The sequence below is a fragment of the Anneissia japonica genome, unplaced genomic scaffold, assembly GCF_011630105.1.
Source record: "Anneissia japonica isolate Jap-2015-1 unplaced genomic scaffold, ASM1163010v1 scaffold2577_len56218_cov104, whole genome shotgun sequence".
NCBI classification, from domain to species: Eukaryota; Metazoa; Echinodermata; class Crinoidea; order Comatulida; family Comatulidae; genus Anneissia; species Anneissia japonica.
Window position 1 is genome coordinate 30,492 of NW_022708492.1, and position 16,146 is coordinate 46,637.

At 36.2% G+C, this 16,146-nt stretch overlaps 1 protein-coding gene across 1 annotated transcript in view; it reads right to left on the minus strand.

The window, feature by feature from the left end:
- The window catches only part of LOC117106527 (B-cell receptor CD22-like), a gene marked incomplete at its 3' end in the record, with an annotated part of 8,803 nt that extends 786 nt beyond the window's left edge, over nt 1-8,017 (minus strand). The window contains exon 1 of the mRNA XM_033247896.1: nt 7,766-8,017. Within this exon, the coding sequence (XP_033103787.1) occupies nt 7,766-7,967 (202 nt within the window). The remainder of the gene's footprint in view (nt 1-7,765) is intronic.
- Nucleotides 8,018-16,146: the final 8,129 nt, after the last annotated feature.

The following is a 16,146-nucleotide window of genomic DNA, read 5'->3' on the forward strand; positions in this document are numbered from 1 at the left end:
GGCAGGGTGATAAAGTTGGATCTTTCCCAGTTGGGAAAACTCATCAGGAAGAATAAAATGTAATAGTAAAATGGGCATCACTTATTGGCGTATTATATATATCAAACTTGGAAATTTAGAAGCAGCGCACAAATGATAGATGGATAACCCACGAAAGTCTAAAGAAGACTTATTTCCAGTGTGGTTTTTCTGGTGGAGATTGGCCAGTACACAGGCCGACAATCCCCTACTTTTTCCTAATAGTGCACTGCGTTCTTTAACATGCACACAGGCCATAATGCATATGGGTCCAATGGATTAAACGTCTTATCCAAAAGATGGTGCCCTCTTCAGCCCTCTCGCATTTCAGCCCTCCAGCTGAAACACAAGGAGAGCAGCGGTGAATGAACTGGGAACCTACAAGTCTCCACAGTTCAGCGCACACGCAGTGGCTACCGCAAGTTTAGCCGACTGCTGGTCTACAGTATGGTACTCGCCAGTCCAAATCGTTTGGCTAATTGGCATGGTTCCTGCCTCTTTTAGTCAGGGCCCGGGTTTCATACTGCCCCACCATGACAAAAGGAAGTAATTGACAATTTTTCAAAAATGAGTTTTTTAGTCACTATCAAAGAGCTAATAATTTGGAACCTATTGATATATTTGAGTGCTCAAATCCTACTAATTAACAAGTAATTAGCAACACAAAAAGGAAGAGGGAGAATAAAAATATGGTAGAAACCACCACAAAAGGAAGCAGGGACAAAATCAACATGCTCCATATTCCTTTATTACTTAAAGCAAAAAAACATCAGTTGCTTCCTTTCATTATGGTATAATAACAAAACACTCAGCTCCTTGATTAACTGCTTAAGAGTTAGGCGAGTTAAGGACCACGTTTGTAACAGTCTGTATTCGTTTGATGTTGTAGATAAGTCGGGTAGTTGCTGCCGAACTATGGCTGACGTGGATCCCCGGGGACCCATCCCAAATTTTCCAGTGTGTAGGCATACATATACGAGGAGTAAATAAAGAATCATTATTATTATTTACTTATATTACTATATACCGTTATCTTTATTAGTATCTTTATGCCTTCTGTACTACAGTTGGTATAGTAAATGTTGGGTTTCTGCAGTATTAAAAATAAAATAAAATTACAGTTTTAATATAACAATATTTGGTTTTATTTATTTACTAAATAATTATTATTTACTAAATGCAGTATTAATAAACACAATACTTTGTTGAACGTCAGTACTGTTTGCACTAGTTTCAATGGCACCTTGATATTTTACACAAGGGCAATAGCTATGTTCCGACGATCCTTCCTATCCGATGCAAGTTAATGCAAATTCAAGTCAAGGTCGCATCAAATTTTATCGTATGTCTACACGAGAGTTATAGCGGATAGTTTTAGCGCTTATACACTGACATAAAAAAGTTGAAGATTAAAATGATTTTTGTTGATCTCATGATAAAACGAAGACGACAAAACAGAAATTACATTAGGCTAGGGCTTGCCTGGGCTAGGCCTGCTTGAATTGGGTAGGCAGTAGGCCATCCCAACTATTGACAAATAAAAGGCAAACTATGTTTAACATCCAATTTTTTCATCTTCACTTGGTAAAGCATTCCGAAAAAGCAAAATAAAATTTTTCCCACCTAACCTAAGCCTACCTATGAACATTTAGGAGATTTTCAGCAGCATATAACCCAAGCTTCCAAATGTAGTATTTATGTGAGTACGAACGTTGTTTGTGGTTGTTCTTGCTAGAATATGTGAATTGCAGTGGTTAAAGATAAGGCTACCGTATTAACTGTAAGTTCAGAATCATGTAAATACAGTATCTCACCGGCATTCACATCTCGTTCAGCCGTATCTTCAGACGAAGCGAACAAACTACCACGGTATTTTGCGAATTTCCCAAAATATGACATGAAATTTATATAAGTTTACAATGACGAGTATAATATAAATTTATCCTGTAATGTTTTATTTGGATTACTTTTGACAACTATGAAGTTAAAAACAACTCAAAAAGGTAATATTAAAGATGCTTTGGTTAATATTTAGGCCAAGTAGAATTGCCTTGGAAATGAGACCGTGGTCAAGCTACAGATGTTATTGCAATCAACATGTGGCAAGTCAATTAACAGAAAGTTCTGTAGGGGTGCGTTCGAGCCAGAAAAATATCCGTGCGAGGTCCGTGTATTTACACGGAAGTTAAATGCCGTGTGTGGCTCGAACAGGGGTAAGATGTAAAAAACATCTGGAACACGTTCGCCTATTTTGACCACCAAATTTAGGGTTATAGAACCGTGTATCGCTGTCAAAGGCCATTATCGCGACCATTAATCATGTTTTAATGACTCTACCGTCTGACGGTCAACATGAATGCAATTCAACACGCGCGAAAACCATAGGCCTGTCCAGTTTTACAAAAACAAATGCATTCACTGACCTGTTAATGTTATAGCATCATCTTCATCATTTCAACATGTCTGTGTGGAACGAACCTATGATACGTTACCTTCTCTCATTGTGGGGGGGGGGGTGAAGACAGAATACAAAGACAACTGGACGGCACCCGCCGAAACAGCGGTATTTACAAAGAAATAACTGCAAAGATCGAAGAAAAATTTAGGGGAAAGCTGACAGTGACACAGGTCACCAATAAACTGAAGTATTTGCGCAGGGGAGTACAGTACNNNNGTACAAGTGCGTGAAGCGTGGTTAGAAACGTAAATATTGCGTGGCATGATGTGATATACTATTGCCTCGCTGACCTCAAACGAGTATTTCCGAGGTAAATTTTTACACGGTTAGACAAGATAAGTTTGTGCTCGAATGCGGGGACCCCCCGTGGTGTAAAGCCGTGCATTTACCTGTCATATACACGGAATTTAATAGGCGTGTATGGCTCGAACGCACCCTAGGATGAGAGCCTTGCCAATCTGGTCATTTGTCGGTGTTAGCTTGTTGTCTATCAGGTGACCCCGTTCATACGGTCGGTGTCAGCATCATAACAGGCGATTGTTCCATAACTACGATATCACCGGTGTGAGTTTACACGTCAGAACAAGGCTAATGTGGGCCAGTCTGACAAGATTGAGTGCAGTGGGAATAAAGTGATGGATGGCTATTTAGTAAGCAAATCCCAAGGGTACCATTAGGCATGTCACTGTCAGTAAAACAAAATGTTGGAAAACTTTACCTGAAGATGTCTACTACACACACACACACACCCACACACAAAAGTGAATACGAGAGTTCCTATTGCATTACATGCATAGGAACTAAAAAGGCAGAGAGAAGCTAAGTACTCGCCAAAATCATTACAGCCTCAAGGATCAGTCTTTAGATGTTAAAGAAAATGATCATATCATTTCAACTGCAATTTTTAAAATTTTTGTTGAAAACCCTGCATTTCTAATGCACCCCAGGGGCGAATCAAGAGAAAAATCTGGGTAGGGGCTAATAGCCATGCAAGGTTCAAATCATCAAGTTGGAGGAGCTGGTGTTCTTTTAGAAATGCTTGGCCATAGACACATAGTAAAAAGGATTTAAACAAAAAATTAGCTTGTTTTGGAAAACTGACCATGTGCACCCTTGCCTATACTATAAAAATTCAGGGTTTACACTGTGCCAATTTTATAATCTGAAATGACTGCCATGATGCTCTTAGATACAATGGTTCTTATAAAAAAGTCTTTAACTTTGGCCCTGTTGACTAGTAAAGTGAAGGCTCACACAGCTACAAAAACATTTCAAGCCTTTCCACTGCATTTTTATGAGGCGCCAAGTGTAACTTTATTATTTAACCCAATTATTTATATATAATTCAATATTTAACATATAATTGAATAGATCACCTATTATTTATATATAATGCATTTACGTCTAAAATATTATATGTAAATAATTGCGTTAACATTTTCATTATTCATTTATAACTAGTGTACTGATTTCATTATATATAAATAATGAAAGGGCAACCAAACATTATTTATATATAAGTTTACTGGTTTCATTATATATAAATAAACAAATCATTATATATTACTTGTTTACTTGTTTCCCAAGAGAGTCTTCTATAATCTGATCCTCCTGGGTATAGAGGCCAAGCAAAACGATGCTTATAGGCCCCTCGAAAAAAAACCCCAGAATATTTAAAATTTAACATAGGGCGCAAATTAGAGTGGATGGTCAGCCAAACGTACTTCGATTGCAGATTTAAATAAATTAATTGAACTAGAGTTAACGTCTTCATTCGATAAAGAATTCCACAGCCGCACTGACCTAAATGAAAAAGCACGACTTCTATTAAAGTGTCCTACAGTGCTGATGTTTAATCTTAAAGGAGTGACCTCTAGTTCTAGCACCTTTATCAAACTCAAAAAATAAATCACCCGAAACCCTATCAATTCCATGGACAATTTTCTAAAAGCTGTAAAATATCAGATCTCTGTCTACGGAATGCTAGAGTTGGAAGATTCATAAATCTTCATACGGAAAATCCCTTACCTCCAAAAACATTTTAGTTGCTCGTTGTTGAACTTTCTAAGGAATCTGCCTCTCTCTTATAAATTGGGTTATAGACTACACTACAATATTCTAAAGTTGGTCTCACAATAGACTTATACAATTTCAATAGACCTTTTTTCTTCAGGAATCTAAAAGACCATTTATCATGCCCAATTTCATGTTAGCTTTCTTACAAATATCAGCAATAATGCATTCTAAAATTAAGACTAGAATCAAAGATAACTCCTAAATCCTTTACACTGTCAACTGCCTGAATTTCAATATCAAACATAAAATAGGAACATTTTGGATTATTTCTTCCATAGTGAACAACTTTACATTTGTCACTATTGAATGGCAAGTTCCATTTTCGAGACCACTCACATAGGACATTATTATCTTCCTGGAGACAGAATCTATCATCAACCGAATCTACAACTCTAAAAAGCTTTGTATCATCTGCGAACAATTTTACGGAAGAGTTAGATACTAAAGGTAAATCAGTGATAAAAATAGTAAACAAAATTGGACCCAAAACAGAGCCCTGTGGGATACCACTTAGCACTGGGACTTTACTAGATAGACATCCATTTATTGAGACACGCTGTGAACAACCAGCAAGATATTCCGCAATCCACTTTAAAGTTTTATCTTTAATACCGTAACTACGTAACTTGCCTAAGAAACGCTGATGCGGAACGGAATCAAAAGCTTTTTTGAAATCAAAATAAATACAGTCAAAATTATAAGATTTATCAATATTTATCAATATATATATAAATAATGAAAAGTAACTTACAATTATTTGAATATAATAAGTTCACTGATTTTATTATATATAAATAATGAATTGACTTCAAACTCATTATACATAAATAACTGCTTTTACATTTCATTATATATAAATAATAGCTTTCGCAAAACCATTGTATGTATATAATGCTTGGACTTGAAACTCATATGTATATAATGCACGTGTTATCGTGTCAAGGCCATTATATCTAAATAACGGTTTCTTACTGCCAATTATATATAAATAACTGCTGCGGTCAAGTGCCATTATATATAAATAATGAGATTGTAGGAAGTTTATAATAATTTGTTATGCAAATTATGAAGTAATAAATATTCATCAGTGCTCTAAAGTTACAATTAGGGCCTACTGTGTGTGGTCTACAGGTCGTAGACCATCACCAATCAAAAATGGCACAGCAAGGGATACAGCAGATTATTGAATCTGCTGTACTGCAAATCTCAAATCAATTAAGAGAACCCTAAAGTGAACGCCGCGGCCCTCAGGAATCTCGATTTGAGTCTGTCGCGTCCGGGGCAATGTCTGGGGAAATGTCCGGATCAGTTGCTTTGATAGGCATAATACCGAGGTTCATCAACTTTGGGTTCTCTTAATTGATATGAGATTTGCAGTACATCAGATTCAATTAGTGATGGAGCTAGGATCTGCCCGACGAAGGGGCTAGAGGCCCCAACAGGAGTGGGGGCTAGTGGAGCGAATCAAGCCTCACTTGGCTGGGGCCAGGGGGATGCCTACGGCCCCGGTGGGGGTCCAGGGTCTACATCCCCTAGAAGCTACGGATATTTGACGAATTATGGCGAATTTTTATTACTTACTTGATAGGCATCGAGCAACTATAATATGACTTTATGTAGGCTATGTTTTCTAATGTCAAACTGAGCTTCCAAAACCAAAACATTTTGAATAAAACAAGAAACAAAGAGTAGGCCTATGCAATGTAACCATCTAATTTATTTTCAAATCCTCTTTCTTCAAAGTGAAATCCTACATTTTGGAACTTTTGCTTGAAATCTGACAACCACGCTGTCAAGGTCTAGGTTGCTTACCCTATCGCGATGTATTCCAAGCATCATGAGGCTATTCAAACAAGCATTTGTCATAACAGAAAGCAAATTAATTTTAATTAGTCTCATTGAATTATTATTATTATTATTATTATTACTATTATTATTATTGTAAGAATTTCATTTTCAACATCATTTGATTTCATCTCTCAACTTGAGAGAAAAGAAAAAAAAAAGAATACACTCCGTTTAAGTCTTTCACCACTTAGGCCTCTACAAAGAATCTTTTGCTATATATACAGTTCCCAGTAACGTGATTTTTTGAAGCTCAAAGCTATTGATGGTTGTGGGTGATGGTCTTCGACCTGTAGACCACACACAATAGGTCCTAATTGTAATTTTAAGAGCACTGGTGAATACTTATTACTTCGTATTTTGCATAACGAATTATTTATAAACCATGGCTTCCTACGATGTCATTATTTATATATAATGGAACTCTACCTCACGGTTATTTATATATAATTAGCAGTGAGAAACCATTATTTAGATATAATAACCTTGACAAGATAACATGTGTGCATTATATACATATAATAAGTTTCAGTCCAAGCATTATATACATATAATGGTTTTGCGAAAGCTATTATTTATATATAATGAAATGTAAAAGCAGTTATTTATATAATGAGTTTGAAGTCAATTCGTTATTTATATATAATGAAATCAGTGAACTTTTCATTATTTATATATAATGATTTGTTACCTTTTCATTATTTATATATTATGGAATCAGTTAACTTATTATATATAAATAATTGTAAGTTACTTTTCATTATTTATATATAATGATGTGTTACCCTTTACTGCCTTATTTATATATAATAAAACCAGTAACCTTATTATATATAAATAATGTTTGTTTATCCTTTCATTATTTATATATAATGAAATCAGTAAACTAATTATATATAAATAATTATTTACATATAACCTTTTAGACGTAAATGAATTATATATAAATAATGGGTGATCTATTCAATTATATGTTAAATAATTAATTATATATAGATAATTGTGTTAAATAATTTACACTTGGAGCCTCATAACATTTTATGGTCAGCATCATCATCATCATCATCTAAATATTTCTCTCCACTGCAGGAGGAAAGCTTCTTCATCGATTTGCCATTCTACTCTGTTCTGTGCTCCTCCCATACGACCATCAAATATACCTCTGTGAACGCTTGACAATAAGACACCGTCTGCTGCTTATCGATGGCACCTTATTGAATTGCGTTCTGTGTGTGCCCGGCTTAAATAATAATAAATTGGCCAAAATATCCTATCAGATCAAGAGAAGGTACATAATATAAAAAAAAATATACAGATATATACATATATGATTGACAACCAATACCTATTTTGACTAAGAATACTTACAATGTACCACCAGTGTTCTACTTTCACTTGTTTTAGTGCCAGCATTGTTTCTGGCACTACACTGATAACTGCCATCATTGTCGCGACTTGCTGGTTGAATCAAGAATGTAGATGAACCCTCTGGTTGTTGCACTACACCATCCATTAAAAAGGTGTACATAGCTGATGGGACAGCATCTGCAGAACACGACATGTTAACCATATCCCCCTTTGTCACAGGTGTAGGAAAGGAACTTAATACAGGCTTCTCTATATCTGAGAATAAAAAATATTCTATGTAAACTTTTTATTTTGACAAAATCATAAAGGAATTTGAAACATATCACTTACAACCAATAAAATTTTATAGACAATCGGCATACTGCAGGAACGACTATTAATTATCTCTGTTCTCATTACAAACTGTTTATTATATGTATACCCGATTTTAATTACTCTCTTTATAGTCCGCATTGTTTATTCTTTAACTCCTCCCACTACTTGACTGATTGGGACACCCTGGTTAAAGACTGTGAACAAATAAATAAATAAATAAATAAATACAGAGGTTACGTGTGTCCACTTTTTGCCAATTTTTTTTTATGTACCTTATAAAGACCTAAGTGTCACAGGTGACATTATAATTTTAAATGTTTAATTAATTTTTTTGTCATTATTAAACAAATGGGTTTGCTACCAATAAAGATAAGGAGAAGTTACGTTATATCCAGGGTTGTGCTGGGTATGCAAATGAGGAAAATTGTGCAGGTCAATTTGCTGATGAATATCAGGGCTGTGTTAAACATGTAAACCAGGTAAGTCGTGCATGATATTGATTGGCTGAGAGCTATGAATAATGAGATAGGTTGTGAAATGTTAAATTGGGTGTGATTTGGAGGGGGACTTGGTTTTGAGGTGTGCAAGATAGAGGACGATGTCTGAAATTTTGAGAATACAGATAGAATTGTGCACACAGCCTACAGATATCAATTGCCATATAATATGTGTATTTTGAGCAATGAATGTTGCAAATAGGCAGGGAACCGAGATTGACGACTGCTACATAAGGAAAATAGCATATTGAGAATGCAAATTGGTGAGCTCAACACTAAACTGATACGAGGTGACGGTTGCATCTAAAACTACGGATCTAAATGAGCTACGGTACCTGCATGGTGAAAACCAGAAATTTTACACATACTCTTGATATGTGAGTTACAGTGAACTTATTATTGAGTTAAACATTGTGAACGTGAGATACGTAACAAAATTAACGAGAAGTTGAAGTTGAGACCGTATATACGAGCTACCTCACGGTGCAGAAAACGTACGGAAGTGAAATGCATCATTTTGAATTGGAATAGTGAACTCTACCAGCTAATAACAGCTAATCTTTATGTCAAATGTTTTACTTCATTTCATTAGGCACGAGCGCCAAGAATGCCGATCAGCGAATTTCATCACTATCCTACGTGGCATAACCATTAAACAACAGGGGACTTAATGGACCACTACACCAGGATAACCCCTACTCTTCTTGAAGGATGTACTGGGTTCTTTAAAGTGCACACAAGCCAAATGCATACACTGGGCCTACGGTTTAAAATCCTTATCCGAGAAAACTTGTTCCACCACCGGAACCACTGGCGAGTGAGCCGTTCGAACCAGCGCCGATATTATAGCTGAAGGTTACAGTGCCCCTGACTTAACCGCTCTGCCAATCAATTCGCAAAAAAAGTAAAGCATTTTCAAATAAATATTGTACTTTGAAATAGTCGGAGGCTTGGATGGAACAAAACGTCTTTAATTACGGAATCAAGCTTTCGAGCTTACGCTCTTCTTCAGGATCTGTACAAAAACATCCATAAAACAGTACTTAAAAAACTACTTATTAAAATATTTGCATTAAAATTACCTACGATTAAAAATTCATCAAAATTAATGTACTATACATAGTGCTTTCCGTTGTGCAGCACACATGGTTTTGTCTCAGCAGGCCCAGACAACACCACAGCTCTGTTGTTTAGAATAGCCATGAAGGGGAATTCCCAAGTTATACCTTTGTTGTATAGGTAATCTTTCACGAATTGCCTTTATAAATTTGTATTAAAGAACTAATTTTTGTATATACAGTATATATTGAAGAGTATACGTGACCATGGTTTGATTATGGAGTTCCATCCCTTCTATTAATATAATCAAAGATACAAAATAAAAAAAAAAAATACAAGATAGAGTTCTCACATTGTAAAAATGAGGCGGAAGTTGTGCCCAACGTAGACGGCGCCCTTCTTTTTAACCATGCAAGTTTCCTATACTTCGTGCCCAACGTACAGGGCGCCCTTCTGGTGCTAAGTATATCCAGACGCAAAAGGCGCCCGTCCTTTTCCACTAATGGTGGAAAACTTTTTCACTAAGAGTGCGTCCGGCCATGCGATTCTGCGCTGTATTGTTTTATTCTTTACTGATTCATGATTATGCTTTAATTTCATTTCATTTCTTTAGGCACGAGGGCCAAGGATATGCCAATAAGTGAACTTAATCACTGTCCTACGTGGCATATCCAACAGGGGACTTAATGGACCAGGACACCAGGGTAACCCCCTACTCTTCTCGAATGATGTACCGGGTTCTTTAAAGTGCACACGAGCCAAATGCGTACACTGGGCCTACGGTTTAAAGTCCTTATCCGAGAAGACTTGTTCCACCACCGGAACCATTGGCGAGTGAGCCGTTCGAACCAACGCCGATATTAGAGCTGAAGGTCACGGTGCCTCTGACTTAACGATGTCACTGTCTTAATTGTTCTGTGTATTATTTGGATAATAGCAATGATTTCTACCGCCACCAAGGAGGTTATGTATTCACCGATGTCACTGTCTGGGTGTCTATTCCAGTTTGTTTTTATATCTAGTTCTTTGTTGAGAATTGATAATAAAATACGACTTGGTAACGAAAGTTTGGCACAAGTTTTTTTAGATCCAGCTGTAGGGGGCGTCCCATTTTTCGTAACCCACCATGCATTTCGGTGGAACACGGTGGAACACTTTTTTTGTGTGGAGAACTCTATCTTGTATTTCTAGTATCTTTGATATAATGCAAAGAAACATGCATTTGAATGATTTGAGACCTAAAGTAAGTTTCTATGTACATTAGCCACAGAGATAGACAAATTCAGTGAATATAAGGTCAGAGTTCAATTGCAGCATTTCCGTTCATTTTTGAGGCAAATGTTGCATTAGAGCAAATATAAACATGCATTTTCTGAATAATTTTAAAAAGTAACCAACTCCCTGCGACCAGCGGTTGCCAAGATATGAGACCCATATATTTTGAACCTAATTTGCATATTTTGGCTAATTTGCATATGTTCCCGAGGTGTGACCAAGGTGTGATTTGTGGAATTTCATCAGCTCATCATATGTATTTGATTAAAAAAGAAAAACCTTTGTTTGCAATTTGTTTGACTTTAAATGCTAGATTGCCTAGCCTATTAGAAGTGTTCCAAAATTAAATTTTCAAATACAGTACTTATCTGTTTGGGTTGGTAAGGCTCCAATGGAGTGGAAATAAAGCCTAGATGGAAGTTTTTCAAGGAAAGGTACTTTATGACGTGCATATTGTTCCAGTAAGGCATCGCCGTCTGAGGTACCTTTTAGGCCTAGGCCTAAGTCAAGAATATTATTCATGGCAAATGCTATTTGCAGCATGAACACGAAAAAAACGAATCTCCCATTCGTTGCAAGAGTATTATTTTACAGTTATTTTAAATCCAAAATTAAATCATAAGATGTTTGTAGTTTAATACTGCTGATGATAATGATGATCATTTGACAACAAATATTATTATTACGTACGGCATAGGATGTACCGTACCATGCCAGGCCCATTTTCACCGGCCTGTTTCCTACTGTAGACCAAGTTTGGTTGAGCAATCAGTACGGTTAAGGTTTATTTTTTACTTAATTACCTACTCGACTACAGAGTATAGTAGAGGCATAACAACTCCTTCCCTGCTCCTAGCCCTGGACAAGGTACGGTACTTTCACGACATGCATATTGCTCCAGTCAGTGGAGTTGTCGCTGGCTGAGGTACTTTTTTTAGGCCTACTGTAGGCCTAAGTCAAGAATATTATTCATGGAAAATGCTATCGTAACATGAAAAAAAACGAATCTCCCCATTCGTTGCAATGGTATTATTTTACATTGATTTTAAATCCAAAATTAAATCATAGGATGTTTGTAGCTACTGCTGATCATCATATGACATATGTGGCAAAGACAAGCCAAACCAGTCACTCGTCGCAAAAATCGATTTAGAGTTATTTATACAGTGTTAGAGAGTAAAATAATAGCTATAAAATGGTAAAAACATTAGGCGAAGGAGTCCCCGATAACATAACGAAGTTAAAACTCACAAAGTGAGGTTTTGGACGATTACCAGCACGACTGATGCATAATGTGTTTTACATGGACGGTTTCAAGGAGACTTTCCCAATTATTGAAGTTGTCACCGCCCAAACAGTGCACACTGTTCAATTAGCCAACTGGCCAATGGACACCGGGATATAACTGGAGCAGTGCCTTGTCTTCCATTTTTAGTTTGCATTACGGGTTAATTGAAGTTGCTCTGCTAACAAATAATAATTCCCTGCATTAGCTACATTTAAGTAGTTTGGTAGTTATGAATGAATTATTTAGACAACCCAAACCATTGCTTGAATGTCGTAAAAATCGTAGTAGGAATCCTAAAACAGCACTGTTACTAGTGAGTATAATTACAAATACTAGACCTACAAACCGGTCCTACACCCTACAGTAGGCTAATTAATTGGGCTAGCATGGGCCTAACCTAGACAGACGGCGCCTGATTTTCGCCGCGGCTCGCGATTGAACTTTTTGAGAGTAGGTTAATGACCGGTGTATAGGCCGCACCCCAAGTTTCGGGGGGGTGGAGGGGGGTGGGAATCGCATATAAAATTTGCGGCTTATACACCGAAATATACAAGAGTAACAGAAAGTATCCTGTCAGTTTTAAATCAAAATTGATTTTCGGCGATATTGCTGTAGTGAGTCGACAAACGGTTACATTTTACAATCCGATGACATTGGTACCATGCCTTTGGAATACTCCTCTCACATTGCCAAAACTCCGCTCAGAAGTTTTTCAGACTCCTCTTATTGGCCTTGTAGGGTTGGCATGTCTGCAGTAGTTTATGTTAAAAACTACCACAATGGTGTAAAACTTCTGTTAAATGTATTTACAATGTCGCATTTATGCTCTTTAAATAAAGACAATTTATTAACATTTTTTACATCATTGCTTACAGTACATTCCATTCCAAAGTTTTGCACCTCTATATGATAAATTCTCCTTTTGTTGTCAGTTTTCGGTTTTGCAAACTGTGTTACAATATTTGCCAATATTGTGTTACAGTAATTCGATTTAGTTCTTATATCATAGTAATTATTCTGTTAGATAAAAGTGCAAGGTTATTCATGCTGATCATCATGTATTCTGTAGCTGCACCTGTGCAGGGGGGTATCCAGGATTTTTTTCTGGGTGGGTTGTGATCATAATTTTTGGACATTTCAGAGGGAGACAGGAAAATCGATTACAGCGCCATAAGCTTGAAGCAGATGGCAGGCTCAGTTTCAGAATTGCTGGAATTGAGATAGATTATGTCACACAATTGGTCTTTGGACTCATTGCTGGTACCTTGTCAATGCTTTTTCATTTATGTCATTGTGAAAAGGCCCTAGCAAAATATTTCTGAAAAAAATATGGACCTTTGAAAATTTTTTGGGGTATCTTACGACCCTGCCGAACCCCCCCCCCCCTCTTCCACCCCTTGCAGGGCTGGATCCAGGATTTTGAAGAAGGGGTGGGGGGTGGGAAGGGACTTTTACAAATGGAGGAGATACCACCGCAGCCCCAACATGGTTGGGTCAGAGAAGAGATTTTATGATTATGGCATCTCCTGCTCCTGCTGCGGATGGACGTTGGTTAGAAGATTTAGAGCTTCATTGAAAAATTGCACAACAATCTGAACTATTGACAACCAATAACCTTTCTGTTCTTGTTCTGACATTTGCCATGGCAAACAGTGTGAAGATCTAAATCCACTCCTGAAGTGAAAGTATAAAAAGGAAGGTAAATTTAAATATCATCAGCATAAAGATGATACTTAACATTATAAGAACGTAAAGTGTTCTTAAATATTAATACAGTACATACTGTACCAGTTTTGGATATTATATCCACATATTTGCACGTAAAATTAATTTTTTTGTGGCTGAAAAAAACAATGTGGCTTTCAATTCTGGCCGTGCCACCTTGGTTTCCGATTTGAATGATTCATTACACGGAGGAGCCCCGGTTACCGTTACGAAGCTATAATAGTCTTTAGACAATTGGCGGCACAACTGATGTGATTGTATAATCGTTTTTACAGCGACCATTTTAAGGAGACTCTCTCAATTACTAAACTTTGTCACCGCCCATAAGTGTGCTTTTCAATTAACCCACTGACCAATAAGTGCCCGGTGTAACTGGAGCAGAGTTACTTGATCACACAGGGGCTTTCTGACCTTTGCTTCCTTGGGTTATAATATCAGTTAATTAAGTTGCTAGGATACAATTTATTCTGTATAATTTGTAACATGCTCTTTCATTAGGATAAGTTTGATCGTCGCGAATTCATTTAATTTAATTTAATTCGAAACGTTCGATTTTCAGCTGTTTTCGCTATTTTTTTGCACATTTCTCTTCATAACTTTACTTCTACTTGTCCGATTTTCGCCATTGTTCTTTTATCCTATTCTAAATTTAATAACAGTTTTAGTAATACTTGAATCCATAAGATTCCCAAATCTCGTCGGATTTTTAATTTTGTAACCATGGTTTTTCAAATTTTTCCATGTAAAACCTGTTTTAGCAAACTTCCGGCGGTGGTGAACCGCCGGAAGTTTTTTTGTAGTAGATCCACTGATATTGGACCGATTTTCGGCATTGTTGTGGCAACATGTAGCTTTATTTATTACCTACAACATATGTAAAGATCATATTGATTGGTTAATAAATGATGTCTGACATGTTATTTTTGTAAGAATCAATTAGTAGCAAGTCAGTTTAGAAGCCAATGCTTTAGGATGGCAAACGAATAATCGACTGTATTGTTGAGCAGAAGGAGCTTAAATTTGGAGTTAAAATTTAGAATGTTATTTGCATTATCATGAAATATTGTTTTTATTTTTAGTTTGTGCATGTGTAGGTGAACGTGTAGATGTATTTTTAATGTAATTACATAACAAATATAATAGTTATGATAGTATATAAATGACGATATTCTACTAGGCCCACGGTTTCAGATCTGATAATCAGACCATACCATTTTCAATGGGTCATGCATGGTAGAAGCATCTGTAATAATAGGCACATTTGTACAATGTTTAAAAAATGTATACCTACTGAAGTATAATAATAATATCACCTTTTTGTTTATAAAAAAAGGACTATGAGTCTGCACCCACTACTTTCTCTACATACACACAAACTACAGTAAATACTCTTTGAATTCGCTTCAACGCGATTAGGTGATGATTATCAAACCCTACGCAAAGGCAATTTTGATCAACTGGGTGATCATGCTTATCCTAATGTTACCGTCATTTGACTGTACCACTGTTGTAATAGTGTACGTTCCAATAAATTATTATTATATGTGTATGATGCAACACTTTTAACAATGGCATAATTCATTATAACAGGCATCGTCATATATATGTGACTTACCGTACTATATGAAAAAAATACGCCTATGTAAGAATTGTAGAAAGAATAAAAAATAAAAATGAAAAATAATTATGCACACCAAAAAAGCAGGCAGATTAGACTTATAATACTGTAGGTAAAAAAAAAAAATGAGAAGCGATAAAAGCGTTGAAAAAAAAATACACCAAAAAAAAAACCAGAACCCTGCGGGTGTGTACGTTCCTTTGTACGTAAACGCAGTTTAGAGGGATATGTAGTCCAGTAATGGTTTCTAATGTTTTTACGTAAACCTATACCCCCAGACAGGTCCGTCCATCAAATGCTGTATATTTACATACCTGCAAACATTCGAATATCAAAAATAGGGACGCTATTCATTGGTGACAAAAAAATTAAGATGGCAATTATATCCTAATTCCTGTACAGTTGCTTCAAACAAAACAAGAGTTACTTAATTTCAAGTGTACTGTTTATTTACCTCACAACCAAGAAGAAATATGTAAGTTACATTTTAATCAGTAGGCTTACAAACTTCACCATGAAGGGCACGGTATGTTGCTTGTTTCGCTGGATCTCATTGGAGTCATAACGTCAATATTTATTCGAATGACACTTATAATCTGTTCAA